At 59.9% G+C, this 22,629-nt stretch overlaps 1 protein-coding gene across 1 annotated transcript in view; it reads right to left on the reverse strand.

The window, feature by feature from the left end:
- The window catches only part of SMARCD3 (SWI/SNF related BAF chromatin remodeling complex subunit D3), a 31,154-nt gene extending 11,260 nt beyond the window's left edge, over positions 1 to 19,894 (reverse strand). The window contains exons 1-2 of the mRNA XM_037029469.1: positions 19,803 to 19,894; positions 17,951 to 18,091 (exon numbers count right to left, since the gene is read on the reverse strand). Coding sequence (XP_036885364.1) covers positions 17,951 to 17,989 — 39 coding nt within the window. The 5' untranslated portion in view covers positions 17,990 to 18,091; positions 19,803 to 19,894. The remainder of the gene's footprint in view (positions 1 to 17,950; positions 18,092 to 19,802) is intronic.
- Positions 19,895 to 22,629: the final 2,735 nt, after the last annotated feature.

Here is a 22,629-nt window from a genome sequence, read left to right on the forward strand (position 1 = left end):
AAGCCCCACTGCCCCCCCCCCACGCCTGGACACAAGCACCCACATGGCCACACGCCTGCTAACACTTGGGACCACCCACAGCTTGGTGGCCAGTGGAGGGTACTCATCCTCGGCCACCTACCTGAAGGTGTGAGTCACCATGGGCACCCTCACTTTCTGAGGGTGCTTCTAGCATGGGCATGTGAAACTGCAGGCCTTAGGGGAGGTTGTGGGGGACTGGGCACAGGTAAACCCCTCTAGGCTTTGTGTAAAGCAGTTCTCAATTCTTGGAGATGCCTTTTGGAAAGAGGAGGTGGATGGGCACCCCAGTTCAAGCTCCTGGGAAGTCTGAGGGTGGGGCTGCCCAGCCTTCCTGAGGGGCTTGGTCTGTGCGGTTGAGGTGCAGGAGGGGGTTAGACCAAGGGCAATGGTGGAACCCAGGAGCTGGTATCAGTCAAGTCCATAGGCAACTTCCTCCTGGGCCAACCCAGGGCCAGGGCCTTCCCCTGCAGCCAGCCCCTGGGAGGTACCCTTCGGCTGCCTAGAACGCATACATGCCCGCCTCATACACCAGGCACACACAGGAATGCAAACACCAGGGGACGGGAGCAACAAGGATCTGTGCTTGTGGGCACACCTTAACCAACCCCACATTGCCACATCGCGCTCACAAGGCCAGATTCACAAAGCGCCCCCGCTGCCCGCAGACACGTTTGCATGCCCTCTTTAAAGGGTGACCCCAGAGGGGCGGACACAAGGCAGCCTTCAGGCCAGAAAGCAGAGGCGCCACTGTGGTGTCCCGCCAGAATGGCCACGTCACAAAGGCCAGGATCCCCAACGGCTCAGCACCCCCAAAGGGCACTCAGCAGTGTCCCGCCACTTTCTCCTGCTGGGTGGGAAGGTGGACACGCAAAACACCCGATTCCAGCTGGCAAGGGGCTTCTTCCCCGTCCCCTGCGCCCAGGCCACCCAGCCCAGGCCGCACTCCGGCTGGGACGTGAGCGTGTCCGGGCGGCCCGGAGCCGGAGTCCCCCCTGTCGTCCCCCCATCTCTCCTTCCCTCCTCGCCGAAGCACCACCGGCACCAAATGGCAAAGCGCCGCTCCCCGCGCAGGGAGAGATGCGCCGAGGCCGGCGGGACAGCCCGTCGGGGCCCCCCCACCGCCAAGCGCTGGGGGCGCGTCCCTGCCTGCGGCTATGCCCCTCGCCCTCTCGGGTCGGGCAGGGGTAGTGGCGGGAGTCCTGCCGGAGCCGGGCCGGGCATGCGCACTGCGGCCTCTCTGCCGGTGAAGGTCAGCCCAGGGCCTAGCTGCAGGACTGGGGCGGTGGGGGGAGCCGAGGAGGGCGGAGGGATGCAGCGAGGAGACTTAACTCCTTCCCTGCGGGAAGACGGTCACCTGGGCTAGGGCCCACGCCCCGAGTCCCAACCTCCCGTCTTCTGTGGAGGTCCCATTACGGGACCCCCGCTCAGGGGGAGGAGAAGGAGGGGGGAGGACGGGGGAGAATGTAAGAAGGAGGCCAGGAGGGAAGGAGGGAAGCTGGGGAGGAGGAGCAGGGAGGCAGGGGAGGAACAAAGGAAAGCAGGCTGCCGGGAGGGACCTCCTTCTGCTGCCTCCTTTTCCCTCTATCCCAGCAGTAAAGCTTCCTGAGCAGAATGGAATTGCCCTCGCAGATGGGGGGCGGGGGGTGGGGGTGGGGATTGGGGTGTGTATGTGAGAGAGAGAGAGAGAGAGAGAGAATGGGAATGGAGTGGGACCACCGGGAGCTCTCAGGCTGAAGACCCCTGATTTCAGCGTCCTGGACCACCCCTAAACCCAGCCTCCTCAGCGCCCACTTGCCCTCTGGTCACTAAACCCGAGGGCCAGCCTGGGGGCCCTGAGGCAGCTCAGCCCCAGCCTACCTTCGGGGCTTAACCCTGGATAGACCATAGGGCCAGGCCCAGGCCCCCAGAAGTGAGTGGAGGGGAGTGAGCTTTTAACCTCTAGTAAGGGGCCTCCTCCAGCCGGCAGACAGGGCCTGGGCAGGCCGGCGCATGGGCAGGGGGGGCACAGTGCTGCACCACCTCCACCCCCCTTCCAGGCCAGCGCACAGCCACGCTGGGAACCTCTCTCTCTTGGGCAAGAACAGCTCTGTGCCCAGGACCTGGTATGGAGGCGGGTGTCCGTCTCTCGGTGAGACTTCGCCTTTCAGGGTCAGCTTTGCAAGCACACGGGAGACAAACACGATAGACAGAAGCGAAAACAAAAACCGGAGACAAAGCGGGACCGCAAAATCGTTGTGTGACCTTGGGCAAGTCACGGTCCCTCGGCTTCCTTGGGAATAAAAGAAGGGCCTCCTGCCCTGAAGTGCAAGGATTCCATAAGACAGACACATGGAACCAAGGCAGACACATGGGAAGGGGAGGGAGACCAGCATGGAGAAGCAGGACCACACCAAGTCAGCGGGTGCCGCTCGCCCACAGTGATGCTGCAGGGTCCCCCCCAACACACGTACCTCAGGTGGGGCTGTCGCCACCACCCTGTCAGCCTCGGGGCAGGGCAGGGCTTAGCCTTGGGGCCCTGGGGTCTGCATGGGGTAAGCAAGTGCAGGGTAAAGGTCAGTCAAACGAGTATGTCCTTTCTCTCTTTGCCTGCGTGGGTTTCCCTCAGCCTGCGGGGGCTCCAAGACCCCCTCCCTGCCCCTCACACGCGGGCACTGCGGACACCAGGATGCTGGAGCTGCCGGTTATGGGAGGAGAGGAGCCTGCGTGGCCCGGAGGGAAGGGAAGGCTTGTTTGAGATTCTCAACCAGTTTTCTCTCACTCCCCGCCGTGGCCACCATCCATGACGTGGCCTCTTGTAACAGCTCCTACCCAACAGCTTATGGCTCTGTGCAAAAAGGAGCCACGCTGGCCTGGTCCCTGTTTCGGCAAGGCTGGCGTGGGTCACCGGTCACCGTGTGGTGCTGGTGTGGGACCCTGAGCGGCCCTCTAACAGCCCCGCTGCCTCCTGCGGCCCAGGGGTTGGAAAGCAGCGTGGCTCTGCTTGGTGGGGCAGCAGGGACTGGCCCATAGAACCATCTTGGTTCCCCAACTCCCGCTCTGGACCAGCTGGATTCAGGGCCAATGCAAGGGCACAAGAAGAGAAACCCAAGGCCTCAGGACCTGCAGGCTGTCAAGACACCAAGCAGAAGCGACCCCTTTGTCCCCTCTGCCCTGAGTCCAGGAGCCTACCTCCATCCCAAGGGCTTGGGGAAACGCACCCATCCCCCCCGCTGGACCCTCTGTCTCTGGCTGGGGCCACCCCTGCTGACGACAGCCCTGCTTCTGCCATCGCCCAGATGCCGGAGGCTCTGGGACATCTTGCCCCACCTTCAGGGCAGACTCTGGTCCAGTCCTCACTCTCTTCACTGTGCGGAGAGCAGGGACCAGATTCGGGAGACAGCGTGGTGACTTCCCATGGACACCCAGCTCTGCTCGTGGCTGACTGTGTGGTCCTTGTTCTCATCTGTGAGGCCAGATGCTGCTGCCTTACTCCCGACCTCCGAGAAGGCCACAGGGCCCTGGCTGGCTTGCCTGGGGAAGGACAGAGCGCTGTCCCCCCTGACCAGGCCTTGAGCACAGACCCTGGGTCCCCATGCTCCCCAGGCTGGGAAGACCCTTGGCTGCATGCACGTCGTGACCAGTGTCAGGACAATGTCATGGTGACTGAATGCCCCGGCCCCTCACCCTAGAAAGCTGCTGAGGCCTCAGCTACTGCTCTGAGCAGGTGGTCAGAGGGATTTCTGCCAACCACTCACTACATTCTGAGGTCTGGGATGTCACCAGAGTGGAGAAAACGGGACACAGAGAGAATTTATGTGGATTTCCCAGAAGACATTTTTGGGGAAAGTAACTCACTGGCAGTGGGCAGTGGAACATATAGATAGAACACCCACGACGGCAGCCCAGGGACCTGCCCCCCCGCCAGATGTCTGTGGCTCTGTCCGAGTCAAGGGTGGGCTCCGCTCACAGGGTCTGAAATGCACTTCCTCCCAGGGAGCCCGACACGCCGCCTCTCCGCACACACGTGTGCCTTGGCTGCCCTGCCTCCCTGCGCCATCGACAGCCCCAGGCTCCCCTCAACTCTGCACCTGTGGCTTCGTCAGGCTCTATGTACCCCACTTCTGCCTGCCTCCCCGGCCAGCCTGAGCCTTTCCACCCTGCGGTCTGTCATAACACATCCAATCCACTCGGCCACTTCAGTGAACATCCCTTTGCTTTCCTGCGACAGAAGCTGGGTTCCTCCCCGCAGGATGTTTTTCCCAGATGCCTCCCCCCAGTGACCTGGAGGGCAGGTAGGACCCCACCTTGTCCCATGGCAGCTGCTTACAGGCCCTCTCAGCTTTGCATCTTACCCCAACACACGGAGCCTTCGCTTCCTGAGGGTTCCAGCTCCCGGCTCACTGTCCCACCCGCCGGTGTGACTGTCCCTGTCCTCTTCCTGCTGCTTTTCAGGTCCTCTGGCCTGGGCTCCTTGCCAGCTCTCCTCCAGCGACCCTGCCCCTACCTCAGCCCCTTGTACCAAGGCCAGCTCTTGAACCTTGTCATTCCAGCCTCGGCCGCCCCCACCCCAATGCCAGGCCCAAGCTGCCCACTCTCTGACCACTCCCTCTAGTGCCCTGGACCCCAGTGCCTGTGATGCTACCAGGACCTCTGGTCCACGTCTCTGCCCTGCATCCCTCCTTGCAATGACACCCGTATATACAGACTCTCTTTGAAGTCATGGGGAAATACAATGTAAAACATACCCCGCTGACCTCCCTTGCATATATTCATGGCTTTTGTACTGAAGAGTTAAATCCAGCCTCACCAACTCCTCCTGTGTCCAGCACCTGCTGGTGGCTGGAGTGACACACATACCCACCCTGACCTGGCCTCACTGTCACTTCAGTGGCCTCACATAGCCCGGCCATCTCCGCCTGTCCCCCCCCACCCCCCCGCCGTCTGTTCGCTTCCATTCCTAATCCCACTCTGACAGCGGGTCTTCCCCATTTCCTTACTCTGACCTCCATCGCCTCCTCTCCTCCTCACTCCCGGCTGATGCCCTTGCTTCTTGCCGCACTGAGAAAATGGAAGAAACTTCCAGAGACTCCCACAACCTCCCCACTCCCAGTAGCTGTCTCTCGTTTCTAGGGGAGCGACATGTGCTCTGGTCGGGAGCCACCTGTCCTGCCTCCTGGCCATCAGTGATTCTCTTCCACCCCATCCAACGGGTCAGCTTTCCCCTCATTGCCGGAAGCCGCCTGACAGGCAGCAGGCAAAGTCCTTCTGCTCCTCTGTCTGCTTATCCCATCGGCCACTGCCCAGCTGCAACAGAACTTCTCACAAGCATTGTCTCCATTCGCTGTCTTTGCTTATCCCCGACCCCACTTCTTCCCAGGGCATGCCCTATTCTGTGACGCCGGAAACGCTCCTGTCGGGGCCACTGATGAGCTCACTCCACACAGTGGGCCACTCTCTCCTCTCAAAAATGCTCTCTTGCCCTGGCTGTGCGGCACTCCCCTGCCTGGGTTCCCAGCTCACCTTCCCTCTCAGTGTGTGAGCGCTTCGGGGCTCAGACCAGGGTCCTGGGTGACCTCGTCCAACGTCATAGCTTTAAAGGCCACCTGTACGTTGACGACCTCCTAAGGTTGCCTCCCACGTAGTCCCTCTCCCGACCCGTAGGCTTGGATATGCAACTGTCCACTTAACATCTCCACCTGGGCCTCTCCCAGGTGGCTCTGCCTTCGTGTCCCCACGACGAGGCTCCTGCTCTCTGCTCACCGTCCTCGCTCTCCTTCCAGTCGCTCAGGCCCACAACCCTGGCGTTTCCCTGGGATCCTGTCTTCCTCTCCCATCCCCATCCCCCATCTGAAGGCAAGTCCCACCGACTCTGGATCTAGAATCCAGCTCGTCCGCACCTCTCTCTGCCACAACCCGGTCCAGCCCGTGAACAGGGGCTGGCTTGCTTCCAACCTGCCCCTACAGTCTGTTCTCAACGTGGCCACCAGAGTGGTCCTTTAAAAGAGGAATCAGAGCACATCACGCCTCTGTTTGAGACGCTCCCTAGGCCCCTCATCTTATTTTGGGTAAGGACCGAGGCCCCGCAGGCCCAGAAGCCAGTGCCAACACCCTGCTCCCTCTGTGCCCTCACCTCCTAGTCTCCTCCTCACTCTCCTCTTTGGCCTCCTTGTGGTTCTTCACTCACGGCAGGTGCTCAGCAGCCCTGGGGCTTAGTTCCTCCTGCCAGGAAGGCTCTTCTGCGTGGCTGACTCCTCTCCCTAAGGTCTTCGTTCAAATGTCCTCTTCTTAATGGGCACAAAGTGGCCACACTAGTAAAAACCGCAGCCTTCCCTCCTCCTCTCCCCGCAGGGCTGCACACCTCCCCCCATTCTATATCATCAGCTTTCTTCCTATGGCGGTGCTCGACCCCCCCCCCCACCCCCACCTTTGAGGCTACGCTCCAAAAAGGCAGGGACCTTTCTGTCTTGTTCACGAGTAAATCCCGAGGAGCTGGCAGGTGGTCCGGACTGTGATCCCTCAGGGGTGAAGAGCGCCCACGCCAGGTCAACTCGGGATTTCAGCACGCTTCCGAACGCTGGCTGGCGTTGCATTCTGTGCTCACGTTATGGTAGGGTGCCTCGCGATAACATCTTAGGCTCGAGGAGGACCTGACTGCTGGCCAAGGACTTTCGCGCACAGTGACCAGAGACCCCACCAGGTGGGGGGTGGGAAGGATTCCGATTCTGGGGATGAAGAAAAGAGACTCGAAGAAGCCACGAGTCTTGCCGGAAGTCACGGTGCTATTACGGGTTGGGGCCGGAACGGCGCATCCATCTCCCAGCCTCAAGGTTCCTGGGTTTGCTCCCAGGCATTTGCACCTCCCTGGCATTTCCATGTGGGATGCCTGCCAGCTGGGAACGGCCTCTGTCTGTCCGTCTTTTTCTCTGTCTTCCTCTCCCACACACACACAGGCCCCTCCACCTTCCCCTAACACCTGCCTTTTAAAGGAGAAAAATCAAGATCCCCAGAGCCCTGTGCATTTAAGCTGAATTACCCTCAGTTATTTTTTTAAAATTCACCCCAAAAGATCTCCAGCAGATTGTTTCAATCACTGGGAACACAAATTCTAGGAAATTTACCCTCGAGGTGTCTAAAACGAATCACAATGCGTTTGACGAGGTGCCTTTAGGTCCTGTGTGAGAATGACTCCTTAGCCAAAAAAAAAAAAAACTTAGTTCAACTTGGACTAAACCCCTCGCTCCTGTGGGTGGAGCAGTGGGCAGTTTGGTGGCTCTTTCTGGCCTTGTGGGGGCAGACGCATGTCCGTGTGACTCCTGGGTAGGAAACTCAGGTGGGCCACCAGGGCCACGTGCTGCTCCGTCCGCCCACCTGACCACTGCATCGGGTGCTTCCCTTGGGAACGTGTTACTCGGCCACAGACAGGTGGTACTTGGGGCAGCCCCGGGGCCCCCTGGCCCTGCCTCCCTGGTGCCGCTTGGCAGCCGAAAATCTGAAGCAATAACCAGGCCCAGGGAAGGTAGGAGAAACAATGTGAGCAGAAGACAAGAGGCTCCATCTGTGCCCAGAGGACCCCAGGGTTTGGGGGGATCGAGAGGCGACGGCCTGCCAGCGTGTCAATGATCGAGGATTTCACAAAGTCGGACTCAGCCGTGTCCCCGCACAGAAGACCCTGTATGTCAGCAGACCGCACTTTACTCCCGGGCCCGAAGGACACGGTGACAGCCAAGCAACCCCGTGGACATTCACCATGGAGCAGCTGGGGGTGGGGGGACCAGGGGAAAGGGTGCTCTCGGGGCCTGGACATGCCAGGTGTGCCGCCCCTGGTCCGCACAAGCCTCAGTAACAAAGGCTGGCTGGTGTCCCCACCCCCCTACGTAAGGAGTCTCCACTCTGGGGAATCTCTTGCCAGCCCTGACCCCAGGTCCTTGCTCCCAGGTCTGGGATCTTGCCTTGGCTACTGCAACCCAGCCTGTCTCGGCCCAGGGCTGGGACAACGGGACCTTGGTACGCTGCCCATTGCTCCTCGTCTTCTGGGGTCCTGTCTTTCCCCAGGCCCTGAACCCACTGTCCTGGCTCGGGTCTCTGCAGGCTCCTTGGTGTGACAGCTCTGAGCTTGGACTTGAGAATAAAGCGTCTGAAGCCCTCTCGGCACCGTGGACATTTTGGGACAGGGACTTCCTCTGCAGAGGTTGCATCATGACTGGACAGTGTTAGGAGCCCCCCCTGGTCTCCATCCAGTAGCTCCTCCCGTCACCCCCTCTAGTGTGACACACCTGAGTGTCTCCAGACACTGTCCTTTGTCCCCGGAAGGTGAAACTGCCCAGGGCTGAGAACTGCTGCTCCAGACTCAGTCAGTGCGTGGTCCAGGCCCGGCTCAGCCACTGATGACCATAACCTTGTACAAGTTACTCGACCTGTCTGGGCCTCATTTTCCCCATTTGCAAGACAGGGAGCCCCACAGCTGACTCGGGGCAGTGGGCGCGTCCAAGCGAGGTCACGTGTGTGCAGAAGCCAGCACAGCGCCCAGCACAGAGGGAACGCTTCCTGAGCTCTCGTGGCTGTCACTAGGTGCCTGCTGCTGCTCTGCTTCCCTCCGGGTTCCAGTGGTCCTGCTGCTGACCCAGCCCCAGCCGGTGGGGGGACCCCTGAACCAAGGGAACCCTCGGGGCCCTGCCGTAGCCAGGGTCACAAACACCAGAGAGGGGACCTGGGGGCAGTGGGCCGGGTGATCACTCATTGTGGTTAATTCGGGGGGCCGGGTGGCGAGTCTGGGTCCTGTGCAAACCACCGGCAGCTTCCCAGAGCAGAGAGTGGCCATTCGTAGGCAGGCTGAGCCTCGCGTGGGAAGCCTGTGTGTGCAGCCCAGGAACTCTGGAGGGGCTGCAGGAGACGGGGGAGGGGGACATGTGGTGGGAGCCACCGCAGCCAACCGACTGGATTTCAATCTAAGAAGAATTCATAAGGCTGCTGCTGGCCTAGGGAAGCCAAGGTTTGGGAGCTGCTGCAGAGGCATCTGAAGGAGAAGCAGGGCCTCCCCTTGGCCCCGGTCCCTTCCCGCCCCGGCCTTCCCTTTCCCACGTTTAAGTGAGCACCTACTAGGCGACAGCTTCGTCAGAAGTGCTGCTATTCACACGCTAAACGCAGCCTCAGGCCTCGGGACACAAGCGTTTGAGGACCAGCGAGGGGCCTCTGGGACCGAAGGTTTGGATGCGTTTGGAGATGTGAGAAGCTCCCATCGGCTCCCACCCCAGGTCGGCTGCAAGTCTAGCACCAGGTTGGGGGTGAGAGGTGAAGGAAGGACCGCTGTGTCCCACTCCGGAGCCCCAGGCACGTACTAGTGAAGATGGTCTCTCACAGTGGCGCCTGCAGCTGGTTTCAGAGGATGGGGTCCCTACAGAGGCAGGAGGCAATCCTTCCGAACAGCTTCCTGCTCAGAGGGGCCATGGCTTGGCGGCAGCTGGCCTTGGTGGCAGTTGGCCTTGGTGGCAGTGGAGGAGAAGCCAGCAGCTGCCGCCCTGGCGAGAGTCCCGGGAAGCTGGCTGTGGGGTTGCCGTGGGCTGGCCCACTTGACTGAAAGCCGGGGTACCCACGGCATGGGGAAGAAAGCCCCCTCTGGTTGGGCATGTTCCCGTGAGGGGAGAGCTAGAGCCAGGAGAGGGGACTGTATTCCAGCAGCCGGGGGCCCAAGGGATTCCGCAGGGAGTGGCAGGGAATCCAGCTGTCCCCGGGGCCAACCTTCTAGAGGTTCAGACCACCGAGAACTGACGTCTGTCCTGCGTAACGCCTGACTCTGGACACTGAAGGCAGAGATCACCACCCCCCTGTTACGGGACGAACTATGTTCTCCCCGCCAAAGTTGTTTGTTGGAGTCCTAACCCACAGAGCCACAGAATGTGACCTTATTTGGAGACATGGTCCTTCCAGAGGTCATCCAGTTAAGAGGAGGTCATTTGGGTGACTCTAATCCAACATGACGGGTATCATTATAAAATGGGACATTCGGACAGAGAGGCTGACACACACCGAGGGAAGGCGATGTGGGGAGACGCAGGAGAAGACGGCCACCTACAAGCCAAGGAGACAGCCCTTCCTCACCGGCCCTTGCTCGAAGCCCCTGGAACAAACTGACCTGCTGACCCCTTGAGCCCAGACTTCTGGCCTCCAGAACTGTGAGAAAGTGCATTTCTGTTGGTTCGGCTCCTTGTCTAGGATTGGTCCTAGGTACCAATCCACGCCCAGCCCTGCTCCTCCCTGTCCCTCCGCTGGTCTGTACGGGGCCAGCAGGCCAGTCCGCGGGCCATCCACCCTGCCCCTGCAGCCTGAGCGCGGCTCCCAGAACACTGCGCTCCGTAAGCCTGGCCCGGAAGACCTGAGTCGGTGCCTCTCCCCACCGCGAGGGGCGAGAGGACGACAGCCCCAGTCACCTCCTCATTCGAATGGGCAGGCCATCACCTCACCTGTCTCGCCAGGTGACCGTGAACCACAAAGCAGTAACAAGAGGACAGGCAGAAATTCTCTTCAAGTCACAGAGGGCCAAATAAAGTCACTGCCACTATTAGTGAGTCGCTCCTCGGTAGCCGCCCTTCCCACACTGGACCTGTGACGAGCTCGCTGTCAATGAAAACTTCCGTTCTCTTTCTCCTCCAATTGTGGACTCAAGAACACACACATACGTATCCCTGTTCACATCCTTCCAGTCAGCCTTAGCCCGTCACTCTGGCTTGGGAGATTCTGAGTCTCGATTCCATCATCCAACATGATTACCCTCCTTCCCAGCTGTGCACCATTCATACGTCCAGGGAGCGTGACCTGCTCTCTTCATCCAGGTCTCCGCCGAAGGCACAGAAAAGGGACAGGCACCGGGACGAAGCCCTCCCTCCAGACGACCTACCCGCTCCGGGCTTCGTCTCCGACCGGCAGGAAGTCTGCTCCCGCACAGGCATATCCAGTTCCGAGCTGGACTGTCAGGAGGGGGTTTAAAATCAGCCACAGTGGGAGTGTTTACACCACGGGCATCGGCCACCAGCACCAATCAGAGCTCAGCTCCCGCTTCCCAGCCTGTGAAGAGCCCGTTGCCGGGTGTTTGGCTGTTGGAGTCCTAACCCACGGACCTCTGCGTCCAGCTCATACGTGCTTATGTGCCAGACTCAAGGTGCGGGGAAGATTTTGTCAAGAACCTCCAAATCAACACATACATCTTTATGGAACTGAAGAGCCTACAAAACCGTTCAATACTCATTACACAATCGGGTCCTTTTAACAGCCCAGGACGTGGAAGGGCAGGACGCTGCTGTTCCCATTTTAACGATGAGGGACACAGGTCAGTGAGTGACACAGAGCCAGGCGGGGAACAAGTGTGGCAGGTGGGGCCACCAATGGGGTTTACATACTGACCAGTTGACAGTGTGGGGGACAGGGGTCCACAGCAGCCCCCTGCCCATCCTGTCAGCCACGCACGCAGCTTTGAGGACTGATGAGCACTGCCTCTCAAAATGGGTTCCAGCCCTGGCTGGTGTAGCTCAGTGGACTGAGCGCGGGCCTGCGAACCAAACAGCCGCGGTTTGATTCCCAGTCAGGGCACATGCCTGGGTTGTGGGCCAGTTCCCAGCAGGGGATGCACGAGAGGCAACCATTGATATTTCTCTCCCTCTCTCCTTCCCTTCCCCTCTAAAGATAAATAAATAAAATCTAAAAAAAATGGGATCCCTAACAGACCCTTGGAAGGGGGTCCTCAAGTTTTGACAAGATTCTTCACATTTTGTCTATAATCCATGGAGTGGGGGCAGGACAAGAGGCTACCTCAAGTGACAGCAATTTTTCATGCAACGTTTCTCAAACTGAGGCCTGCTGGCACCTGGGGACCCTGAAGCTCTCGGGGTCAGAAACGGGCTGAGCAGGAGGGATGGAAGAGGTGACGGGGGTGGGTGACAGGGTGAAAAAAGTTCAAGGTGTAAGTGACAAATTGGGCAAGGCCGACAGCTTCTGCTAAGACCGCACTGTGTCTCAAACACTCTTAGAAACCTTAAAAATGGGCATGTTTCACATTAAAAAAAAAAACAAAACAAACACCAGGTTTCCAGAATCTCTTAAGAAACGGAAAATCTGGCAACAGAAGCCCACCAATACTTTGGAAGAGTCAGACGGAGGTGCGGGGCAGGCGTGGGTGGGGAGGGGGTGCCCCTTTTTGAAAGGGAAAGAGCTCTCCAATTTACCACCCCGCCATTCCCTATTTTAAGGACCACACACTAACACCCCTAGGGGCCCAGCAATTAATGTCGATGAGTGGCCTGGGCGTTGAGCGCCAAAACAATTAACCTTTGACCTTGGCTCTCAGTGCTGGACCATACGGGGGTCTGGCTGCTCCCACCGGGTTTGGGTCACACCCCTGAAGGCTGGAAGGAGAGACCTCGGAGGGGGCTCTTGCCCTGACCATTGGGAGGTCGCCTAACCTCTGGGTGCTTCGGTTTCTCATCTTAAAAGTGATGACGAGTAAGAGCATAGTCAACACAATTTTTAAAAGGGGAATGACAATAATAACGGCATTTACCTTAAAGTGTTGCAGTGAGGATTAATCAGTGAAGTCACAGAAAACTCTTAAAACAGTTCTCAAATTCACCATGAGCCCTCCGCCCCGCCCTGGCCGCTACCATTCTGACCCCACGTGTTTGGTTCTGCTCCTCCTGCAGGTGGCTGCTCTGTGTCTCAGGTGCTGCTGGGGAAGCGAGGGGTGGGCAGGGCAGGTTGGGGGTGTGTGGGGATCTTGACAGGTGAGGCCGTCATCCACTGAACAGGCACTTTTTTGAATCCTCACCGGGACACCCGCTCATTGGTTTTAGAGAGAGGGGAAAGGAAGAAGAGAAACATCGATCTGCTGGCTGCCTCTCAAACACGCCCTGAGTGGAAATGAACCCACAGCCTGGGCATGTGCCCTGACTGGGAATCGAACCCCTGACCTTTTGGTCGATGGGATGATGCTCCAAGCAACTGAGCCACATTCTTGAAAGGGTTTCTAAGACAGAGTTTTGACCTGGAGGGAGAGGCCAGGGCGACACGGGGGAAGGGGTGGTAAAGTAGAGACTCAGAGGGGAAGCTGAGGCAAGAAAAAGCAAAAGCAAAACGATGTCTCTTGCGGGGTGGGGAGGGTGGAGCAGGGTTTATGACAAAGCAGGAACTGGGCTTGTCCACCCGACTCAGGCCCCGCTGCAGGACCCCCCCCATCTTCCCAAGCACCTCCGCAAAGCCACCCCCCTGCATCCCTGCTGCTGATGCAGCTGCTGACACTCTGTCACAGCCCACAGCCCCGGAGAGCCGGAGGACCACAGGGCTCCTGCCTGGACCCCCATGCTGGCTCACTTGTGTGTGTGTGTGTGTGTGTTCCAACTAAAAACTTTATTAGAGGCAAAGAGCTCGGCCTCTCGAATACGCAGACTGCAGCCATCTGACGGAGCGCTGCTGGCTGGAAATATTTGCTAACGTTTACAAGATAGCTGTACCCGAGTTCACGGATGTGGTTCTGGGGACAAGGGACATCCTGGCTGGTGGGGGGAAGCTCCAAGGGCTTCTCACTGCCCCCGTCCCCCGCCTTTAGGAGGCAGCAGGGCGTTGGGCTCACCCAAGGTGGGCAGGCAAGAAAGGCCCACCCTTGGGGCGTGGGGGTGTAGAGAGGGTGTGGCCAACAGTAAAAGGGGTGGCAGGCCACCTCCTTTCTCTTCCGACTGCCTCACTCCCTCACGCTGGCATTTAGGAAATAGCTTTCTCTCCTGTGCTGAACAAAGGCGGTATAGAACGCCTTTAAGGAGCTCTACAGCGAAACATTTAAATTGGGGGGACATAAGAAGGTGGGACATTACACTAATTGGGGAGGGACAATTAGTGGACCTGGAAGGAGTGGCATTTAAGTCGAGCCTTGAAGAATGAGCTTTATGAGGAGGGAGCTGGAAGGGTGTCGCTGGCAAAGGGAACAGCACGTGTGAAGGCGCTGGACACAGGCAGGGGCTGGCAGACCAGGAGAAAATGGACGATGCACCCGGCCAGGTCTGCGCTGCGGCAAGCCCGTTCTGGATGCCCTGGGGCGGTGGGGCTGGGGGAGGGGGCCAGGCTTGAGTGTGGGCCACCTCCATGGTCCAGGCAGAAAACAAGAGCGATGGACCAGGGCAGTGACATGGGAGACAAGGATGGAACTGCGATGTGTCTAGGAAATGAAATCGAATTACAAAATGAGGCGATGTTTCCGATGGAGAGAGAAGGAAGGGGTAGGGTCAAGGTCACCCCCAGGTCTGGACTGTCAGGGATGTGGCCAGCCCACATGCCCACTGCAGAGGGGACGCAGGCCCCTTGCGGTCATGTGTTGGCAGAAAGCTCCTACTCTAGTCCTCTGAAGGGAGGACTTGGATGACCCTCCCTGCTCAAAGTGGGGTGGGCACTCTCTGATGGGGTGGTCAGGGCCCGACACCTACTGGACAAGTTCCTCTCCTGAGTTGGGGGAAGGTGAGCTAGGGGCCGTCCCTGGCTTCCCCTTAGGGGCAAGTCTGCCCTTTTCCTCCTGTGGCCATGCCCCACCTAAGCAAGCCCAGGTCTACACCCGGGCCTCGGGTTCAAGGCCCCTCTCCTCCGTCCAGCTCTCTCCGCATTAATAACTTGGACAAAGCCCCCCTCTCTGCACCCATGGTGCAATTCCGGGCCTGGGGGCAAGGCAGGGGATGGTCCCTCCCTGCACTCAGACTCACCTGTCAGGCAGACCTGCCGATCGAGGTCTTTACTTTCCTGTGGGGACAGTCCCCTTACCCCAGGAAGGGGACGCTGCATGGTTCTTGGTTTGAAACAATATTTATCGGACATGCTGACATTTATGGGAAACACTGACATTTATCGGAAAGGCGGCTGTAAATATTAACAGAGAGGATTTCCTGAGGGCAGGCGCATTCCTCTGGTTTTCCTAAATTTTGTCCCTGGATGGAGCACGGTCAGCCTCGTTTCTAGGGTGGCCCAGCTTGCCCGGGTCCCAGACCTAGCCTAGGAAACTGTCTTAGGGTTGTTGGGGACATTGCTTCACTTAGTCACCCAGTGTCCCCTTTATGTCCTCGCACAGTAGAGGCTCCCAGGGTCTCGGGGACCAGCCATCACAGTGTGTCTGAGCAAACGGTTTGATCTCTGTTGTGTGAGCTCCATGAACCACGGGGCTGCTTGGGTGCCACTGCGGGAGGGGCCCCGGGCCTCTTGGTGTGTGTTTGTGTGTTGTACACGAACTCCTTCTTGTCACACGCCGCCCCCTCCCTGTATTCCCTGGGTCCCAATTTCCTTCCTGTGCCTGTCTCTGCAATCCACCTCCAACACCTCGTTCCTGGCCCCTCCCTCCCTCCCAGCACGCGGGTCCTCACTCCAGGGCCAAGATGGTCTTCTGTCTGGAGGGACAGCGGACGCAGAGTGACCCCAAGTTTGTACACTCCAGCAGGGAATGTGTTCCTGAGACTCTCAAAGCAAATCAAGCAGGGGGCGGGGCTGAGAATCACCACTCTCCCATCGGGTCCCTTCCCAGTCCCCGAGGGTCTGCACGGTGACTCAACACAGGACACTGGGGGACACGGCCCCACAGAGTGTCCCTCGGCTGAGCACCCCCCAGAAGCAGGCTGACCCCGCTGGGGCAGCAATTCCCGAGGTTCGGAATCCAGTTAACCCCAGGCCATTCCCCCTCCTGCTGTGACCCCTCCTCCCGGGACGCCCCCAACTCATTATGCTGCCACTTGACTTTGAGCTCTCACTGGCTATTGCAACGTGAAGCCCTGGGGGGCGGGGGCGGGGCAAACGCAGCCCCCGAGCTGTGCGTGCCCGATCTGGACGCTGGCTACCTGGGAGCTTGTCAGCTTCCACAGGAAAGTCCGCGCCCAAGCCGCCAAGCCTCAAAGGCAGCTCCACGCCCGCCCGCCCGCCCCTGCACACGCTGAATGAAGGCCAATTTTAGGTTTGTGTGACTCCAAAATAAACTGCCAGAAACTTCCCCTGGCTCCTCACCCTTTACTACCTTCATCACACAGGGGGGTTGGGCCTCCTCACTCCCCGGAATCCCAGCTAAACCTGAGATTCACCTCCTGATGGCAGGGGGGGCGGGGCACCCGAGGACACCAGGGGGCACTCCAGGGCGTACTCATTGCCCCAGGGCCTCCCAGCCTTCTCAGGCCTCCCCTCCCCGACTGCCCTTCCACACCCGGGGCCTGAAACAGCCAGGGTCACCCACTGTCTGCATCTGGGGAACCCTTTACGGCTTAGCTCAGTGCACCCCAAATCATCGGTGATGTAGGAGGCCTGACCATATGGGGACCTGGCTCTGGCCTACCTCCCAGGGACCTCGGCTGCCTCCTCTGCAGCCTCCCCACCCCCCACTGGACCTGGCCTGTGTCCCAGACACCCTGGAACTGAACGTGTGCAGTGCACTAGCTCACACCTTTCTTTAAAATCCTGCATTAGGCCCTGGCTGACGTGGCTCAGTGGATCGAGTGCCGGCCTGCAAACCAGAGGGTTGCTGGTTCAATTCCCAGTCAGGGCACATGCCTGGGTTGTGGGCCAGGTCCCCAGTGGGGAACATGTGAGAGGCAACCACACACTGATGTTTCTCTCCCTCTCTTTCTCTCTCCCTTCCCCTCTCTAAAAATAAATAAATCTATATATTTTTAAAAACCCTGCATTAGAAACCAAGGCTGCCAGCTGGGGAACAGGCCTGCACTTACCCTAACATAGTGCTGAGGCGGTGGGGCAGTGGATGGGACCTCTTTGGGGGGCCCTGACTTCCCTGCCCCTCACTGCATCTGTTCTCATGGTGACCAGCAGCAGACGATGGTGTTCCCTGCCACCCACTGCTGCTCCATCCCTGGGCAGCCTGTAGCCAGTGCCCACCCCATTCTGCTCTGGGACAGCCCAGCCACAGGGGTGGGGGGTGGAGAGAGGCAGGGCTGCCGCTGCCTTCAGGGCCGCCTCACCCCCAGCACCTGAGGCAGGGGAGGCTGAGAAAGGCATTCTCCTTCAGCCCACTCCCTGACCCTGGCACCAGTGACCCCACCCTCCTGCTCTCCGGAGGCCACTTCCACCGGCCCTTCAAGAGCTTTCCCAGGTGTCCCTCCTCAGAGCCCTGAGGCCTGAATCATCCGCTGTGGCCTTCCCGTGGGACAGCCCGAGGGCAGGGACAGGCTCTCGCAGCACCCAGCCTGTGGCCGAGTGACCCTCACCAGTGAGGCAGCACAGTGACGGGGGGGCAGGGCGGGGACACAGATGACAGGGCTCTCAGGCAGGTGGCCTCCACCCAGGGCCTCAGTGCTTCCTTCTGGATCACGGGGGCTGACTCGGGACTAGCCAGGCCGTTGGCCTCTCACTCTGCCAGGCAGGGGCTTCAGAGGGTCCAGTCCCTGGGGAACGGGTCTCCCGAAAAGTGCCTCTGAGCCCACCCCTCCCACCAAGAACAACCCCCTGTCCAGGTCCTGGAAGCCTCTGAGACATTCGCCACAGCACGCTTGGGGTCAGGTTTCTGGAGGCCAAGTTGTGCGGGGTCAGCAGGTCCCCGCAGCAGGTGGAGAGGCAGGTGTGTGCAGGCACACGCCTTTGGGCAGGGACAGGCAGCAGTGTCTGCGTGTCGGTCGGTGGGGAGCAGCGGACCAAGCCAGAGGCCCAGCATGTTTTCATCTGAACCAAAAATGTGACTCCAGGCTCGTCTGTCTCTGGCTCAGGCTGGCTTTGGGAGGCAGGACCCAGGGACGCCGGGAAGTGAGGGTGGAGGGGCACGTCAGTGGGGCCCGGACAGAGGCCCCAGACGCATGAGAGGGCTGGGAAGAGACACTGCCCCGGGTCTGGCTGGGGACAGAACTGCTGAGAGGGGCCCACGGAGTGAGACCAGAGGCAGAGAGCGGGCCACTGCCAGGGGGGCCCCGGGGCTCCTGCTCCCAGGCTGGGGGGAGGCAGCGCCTACCTGTACCACGGCAGGTGGGTGCTGAAGGCCTGGAGTCATAGGTGGCGGGGTCCTGCAGCAGGGCGGTCATCCGGTGCCCCCTCGGTGCCCGGGCCCAGAGCCCACTGCGCCTGCTGCCGCAAGCGCCATTCTGAGGAGGACCTGAAAGGAGAGGACAGTGGGAGGGCAGCCAGGCCCTGGGCCCCAGCACAGATGCCAGGGCCACAGGAGGCTGGTGAAGACACCTGAAGGGGCCACCTGGGGACCACCCCCTGACCAGGACCCAGGTGGAGGGCAAGGGCCAGTCCAGGCTGGTGGCACAAGGAAGAGCATGGGGTGAGAGCAGAGTGTGTGTGGGGGGGATGCAGCCAGGCACCAGCGCTTGCAGGACGGAGCTGGGGCAGAGCAGAGAACCCAGGCAGGGGACTCAAGGTCTGGGGACTTGGCAATAGGCGAGAGAGAAAGCCAGGCATTGGAGGGGAAGGGCATGATCGCCTGGCCAGGATGGGACTTGGGTGACTTCTGGTTGTCCCCAGGGGCATCCTGAGGAAAATGCAGGGGTGGCAGGCAGAGAGCATCAGCCCACTGCCCTCCCTGAGGTCACGACCTCCCTGGATTCACCCTGGGGCCCTGGGCTGAGGGCTGGGGTCAGTGCTGAAGTCCCCGGGCAGATGAGGGGGTGGGGGAACAAGGAGAGGGGGATGCTGTAGGTAGGAGGTGAAGAGTGGGGGACTTGAGAGTGCTTCAGGGTCATGTGTAGGGGCCGCTGGCCCGGGGCTGACTCTGAGAAGGGTGAGGAGGAAGGGGAGGTGATGGGAGTGAGATGCCAGGAGGGGAGAGGTTGCCAGTTCGGGTTTGGTGGAGATACCCTGAGGGAAGGTGAGGAGCACCTGAATGGGAGAGAGGGGTACAGGCAGGGGGATGCCGAGTGGAGACAGGGCAGGCGCCAGGCAGGGGGGAAGAGGGGAGACGCCAGGCAGGGGGAGGAGAGGAAGTGCCAGGGAGGGGGGAGCAGTGCGGCAGGGGGGGGGAGAGGGGAGATGCCAGGCAGGGAGCAGTGCAGGTGCCAGGCCGAGGGGAGGAGGAAAGTTTCCAGGCAGGGGTGAGGAGGGCAGGTGCCAGGCAGCTGGAGGAGGGCGAGTGCCAGGCAGGAGACAGGAAGGCAGGGGCCAGGCCGGGGGAGGAGGGGGGTTTCAGGCAGGGGTGTGTGGTGGAGGGCAGTGATGCCAGGAGGGAGCGGAATGGAAAGGTGCCGGGCAGGGGGGAGGTGCCCGGCAAGAAGAGATCGGCAAACTTTCCCCTAGAACATCCAAGTCAGTTGTCTTTGGGTAGTGAGATTTCAAGGGAAGTTAACTGTTTTTCTCTGTACTACATATTGTTTGAATTTATTAAATGAGCATGCATTACATAATAATAATAAAAGCCCAATGAGCCTGTTTTCCTTGTGGGAAAGTAATTTCCAAAGCCCTGTGTTTAATGAGTTGAGTTTGGAACCTTGCTCTGGTAAATTCNGGGGGGGTGCAGGGGGAGGGAGAGAATCAGGAGTGGGGGAGACATCAGGGCAGGATGGGGAGATTCCGGCCAGGGAGAAGGGGGACACCAGGTAAGGGGAAGGCGCCGGGCGAGGGATAAGGAGGGCGCCGCCAGGAAGGGGGCGGAGGGGAGATGCCAGGCAGGGGAAGAGGGATGCCAGACGCGGAGAAGGGATGCCAGGCGGGCGGGAGCGGAGGAGGAACCCGGCGGGGGGAGGTGGGGTGATGCCAGCGGAGGCGAGCCGGGTGCTGCCAGGCGGGGAAGGCGGGGGCGCGGGCGCCGCGCTGCCGGGCGGCGCCTCCGCCCAGGGCCCGGGGGCCGCGCGGCGCGGGTCGCTCACCTGCTCCCCCGGGACCCCGGCCCGGAGCGCGGCAGCCCGCTCTCGGCTCGGCGCTCGGCTCGGCCCGGCGCCTGCGCCGCTGCAGCCCCGGAGCGGGGGAGGCGCAGGGAACGTCTGCAAAGAGCAAGGAGCTTAATAATGAGTTAGGGATCAGAACAGGCAGTGGCGCCCCATCCAGCCAAACGTGTGGTCGCCGTGCCGGGCCCTTTGTGCGCTTCAGCCCGTGCCCGGAGGCGCCTTCGTTCTGGGCGTGCACTGCGCGCCCACGGATTCACACAGGCCTTCAGAGCATCCTGGGGGACCCCAGACAGCCCCCATTTCTGGACCACACGAGTGCACCCAAGCGCGCGCACACACACTTTGGGAAGGGCGGGGGCGGATTAAATTCCACTCCAGGTTCAAGGTCAGGCTCTGACTGGTGCCCTCCCTCCTTTATGCGCTCGCACACTCACGGTTTCACCTCGGCCCCTAGCCAGCCTTACTCATGCTAGAGTCAGCAAGGACTCCAACGGCCAGGAGAGGCCCTTTCTGGATGTCCAGCCAGACCAGGGGCCTCCGATCAGGCCGTGAGCTTCAAGTCCCTTAAGAATTTGACTCTTCTGAGTACCTTATGTCACTGGCATCAGGCAGTGTGGGCCCTTTTGTGACTGGCTTATTCCAGTTAGCCTGCGGCCCTGAGGGTTCACCGTCATCGTCGTGGCCTGGGTCAGAGTTTCCTTCCTCTCGTGGGTAGTAAACAACGCGCGCATGCACGCAGACCGCGGCTTGTTTGTCCATTCACCTCTCCGCGGGGTGTCATTGGGTTGCTTCCACCTCCTGGCCACTGCAGACAATGCTTTTGCAGGCCTTTGAAAATCTGTCCCCATTAAACTAGCCAGAAGCCCACTCGTCTCAGCGCCCCGCTGAGCACCGTGTCTCTATTTTCGGTACCCCTGCCCAGAGCACCCTCCGACCCCAAGCAGCTCAGAGGACCCAATGTGGGCTTTTTGGCTGATTGCTTACTCAGGGTCCTTCATCCAGCCTATTCCTGTGCCCCTTCTCGTGAGGGGACGTGAGTGCCAGGTGAGTCCCCGCCCCCTTCCTGGGAAGGCCGCCCTGTTCACTGGAGACTCTTGGCTGTGCAGGGAAGGGAGTGGCGGTGGGTGTTTTGAGGTGGAGAAGGCCTTGGTCTGTGCCCTGGGGGACGGATGGAGAGCAGTCTGAAGAGTGGGATTTGAGGGCCTTGAGTGGCTTCCCGTGGCACGGGCCCTGGTGCCCGAGGTCAGTGCTGGCCCTTCCCCTCTCTGGGCCAAGAAGAGTCTATTTAGACAGTACCCCCTTGCCCCCCAGCCCCCTCCCCTCCCACCATTGCCAGCGAGTAACTCAGTGGAATGAGCTTCACAAAATGAGTCGTTCCAATGGGACAAGCGGTCAGTTTTGAAACTGAGCAGAGGAGGCCCTGGCATGAGGGTGTGGGTTGGGGTCATCAGAGAGGCCCACCAGGGAGAGCAGGCAGCCAGGACACGGCGGGGGTGGCAGCAGGCTGCAGGCCGCAAGCCGCAGGCTGAGAGCTGGCCTCGGCCTGGCCCAGACCAGGCAGAGCGGCCATGCAGGTATCCCACTTCCCCTGACCCTGGGTGCTACACCCTTTCTCCTCCTCCTCCTCACAGTAGGTGAGGGGGCCACCCAGGCAGCCCTGTCTGGGCAAGGTGATCAGGGATGAAGCCCAAAGCGCTTCCCAGGTGAGCAGGCAGCAAACCTTGGTCGCAACACTTAACACCTTGATTTGAAATTCCTGTTCCCTCATCCATCTCTCCCCCTGGACTGGGATCTCCAGGGGGATGGGACTGGGATCTCTCAGCCTGGACACCGCAGGGGCCAGCATAGGCCTGGCACAGAAAAGGGCTCTGGAGGGGTTGGACAAAGATGCAGGCCGCTGGGCTGTGGCGGTGGAGGGGCCAGCAGTGCAGGCCGGGGGGGGGGGGGCGGGCTGGGGAGGGCTGGGGGCTGTGAGCGGAGGGGTGGGGTGAGCCGGGCTAGAACTCAAGGGCCTGAGGTTGCCCCTGCATCGCCGTTTGTACGGCCAGACTTTGGAACAGCCTAAATGTTCTTCAGCAGGTGACAGATTAAATATATGGTGGGACAAGTGTAACCAGGGGATAGGAAGCAGGATCCACAGATGACAAGGTACATGCATCATTCAGTGAATGCTACCCACGGGCAGCGAGGCTCACCATGTACCGACAGAGAAGGATCTCAAAGGTCAGGTGCGTGGACAAAGCAAGGTGCGCAGAAGAGAGTGTGAAGCATGTTCACGTGTGTGTGTGTGTGCACACACAGACACTCGCACACACGTAGTCCTCTGGAAGGATACAAGAGAAACTGGCCGTGGAGGTTGCCTCTGGTGAAGGGCTGGAGGATGGGGGTGAGGGGTTTAGGGGGGTGGAGTATGGGGGGAGACTTACTTTCTGCAGCTTTTGGATTTAGACTATTTTGCCCATTCAAGAAAATAAGTGAAAGTTTACAAAAATCATCTATGTCATCATTTCAATTTTCAGTATATTCTTTTTTTAAAGATTTTATTTATTTATGTTTTAGAGAGGGGAAGGGAGAGAGGAGGAGAGGGAGAGAAACGTTAATGCGTGGTTGCCTCTCGAGCGCCCCCTACTGGCAACCTGGCCCACAACCCAGGCCTGTGCCCTGACTGGGAATCCAACCCGCAACGCTTTGGTTCACAGGCCGGCACTCAGTCCACTGAGCCACACCAGCCAGGGCAATTTTCAGTATATTCCAAGCACCCACTAGGTCAACTCAGACCACAGTGCTATGTGCCTGTGGCCACAACCCA

This window comes from Sturnira hondurensis, unplaced genomic scaffold (assembly GCF_014824575.4).
Source record: "Sturnira hondurensis isolate 20B ecotype Veracruz unplaced genomic scaffold, ASM1482457v3 Scaffold0020309, whole genome shotgun sequence".
NCBI lineage: Eukaryota > Metazoa > Chordata > Mammalia > Chiroptera > Phyllostomidae > Sturnira > Sturnira hondurensis.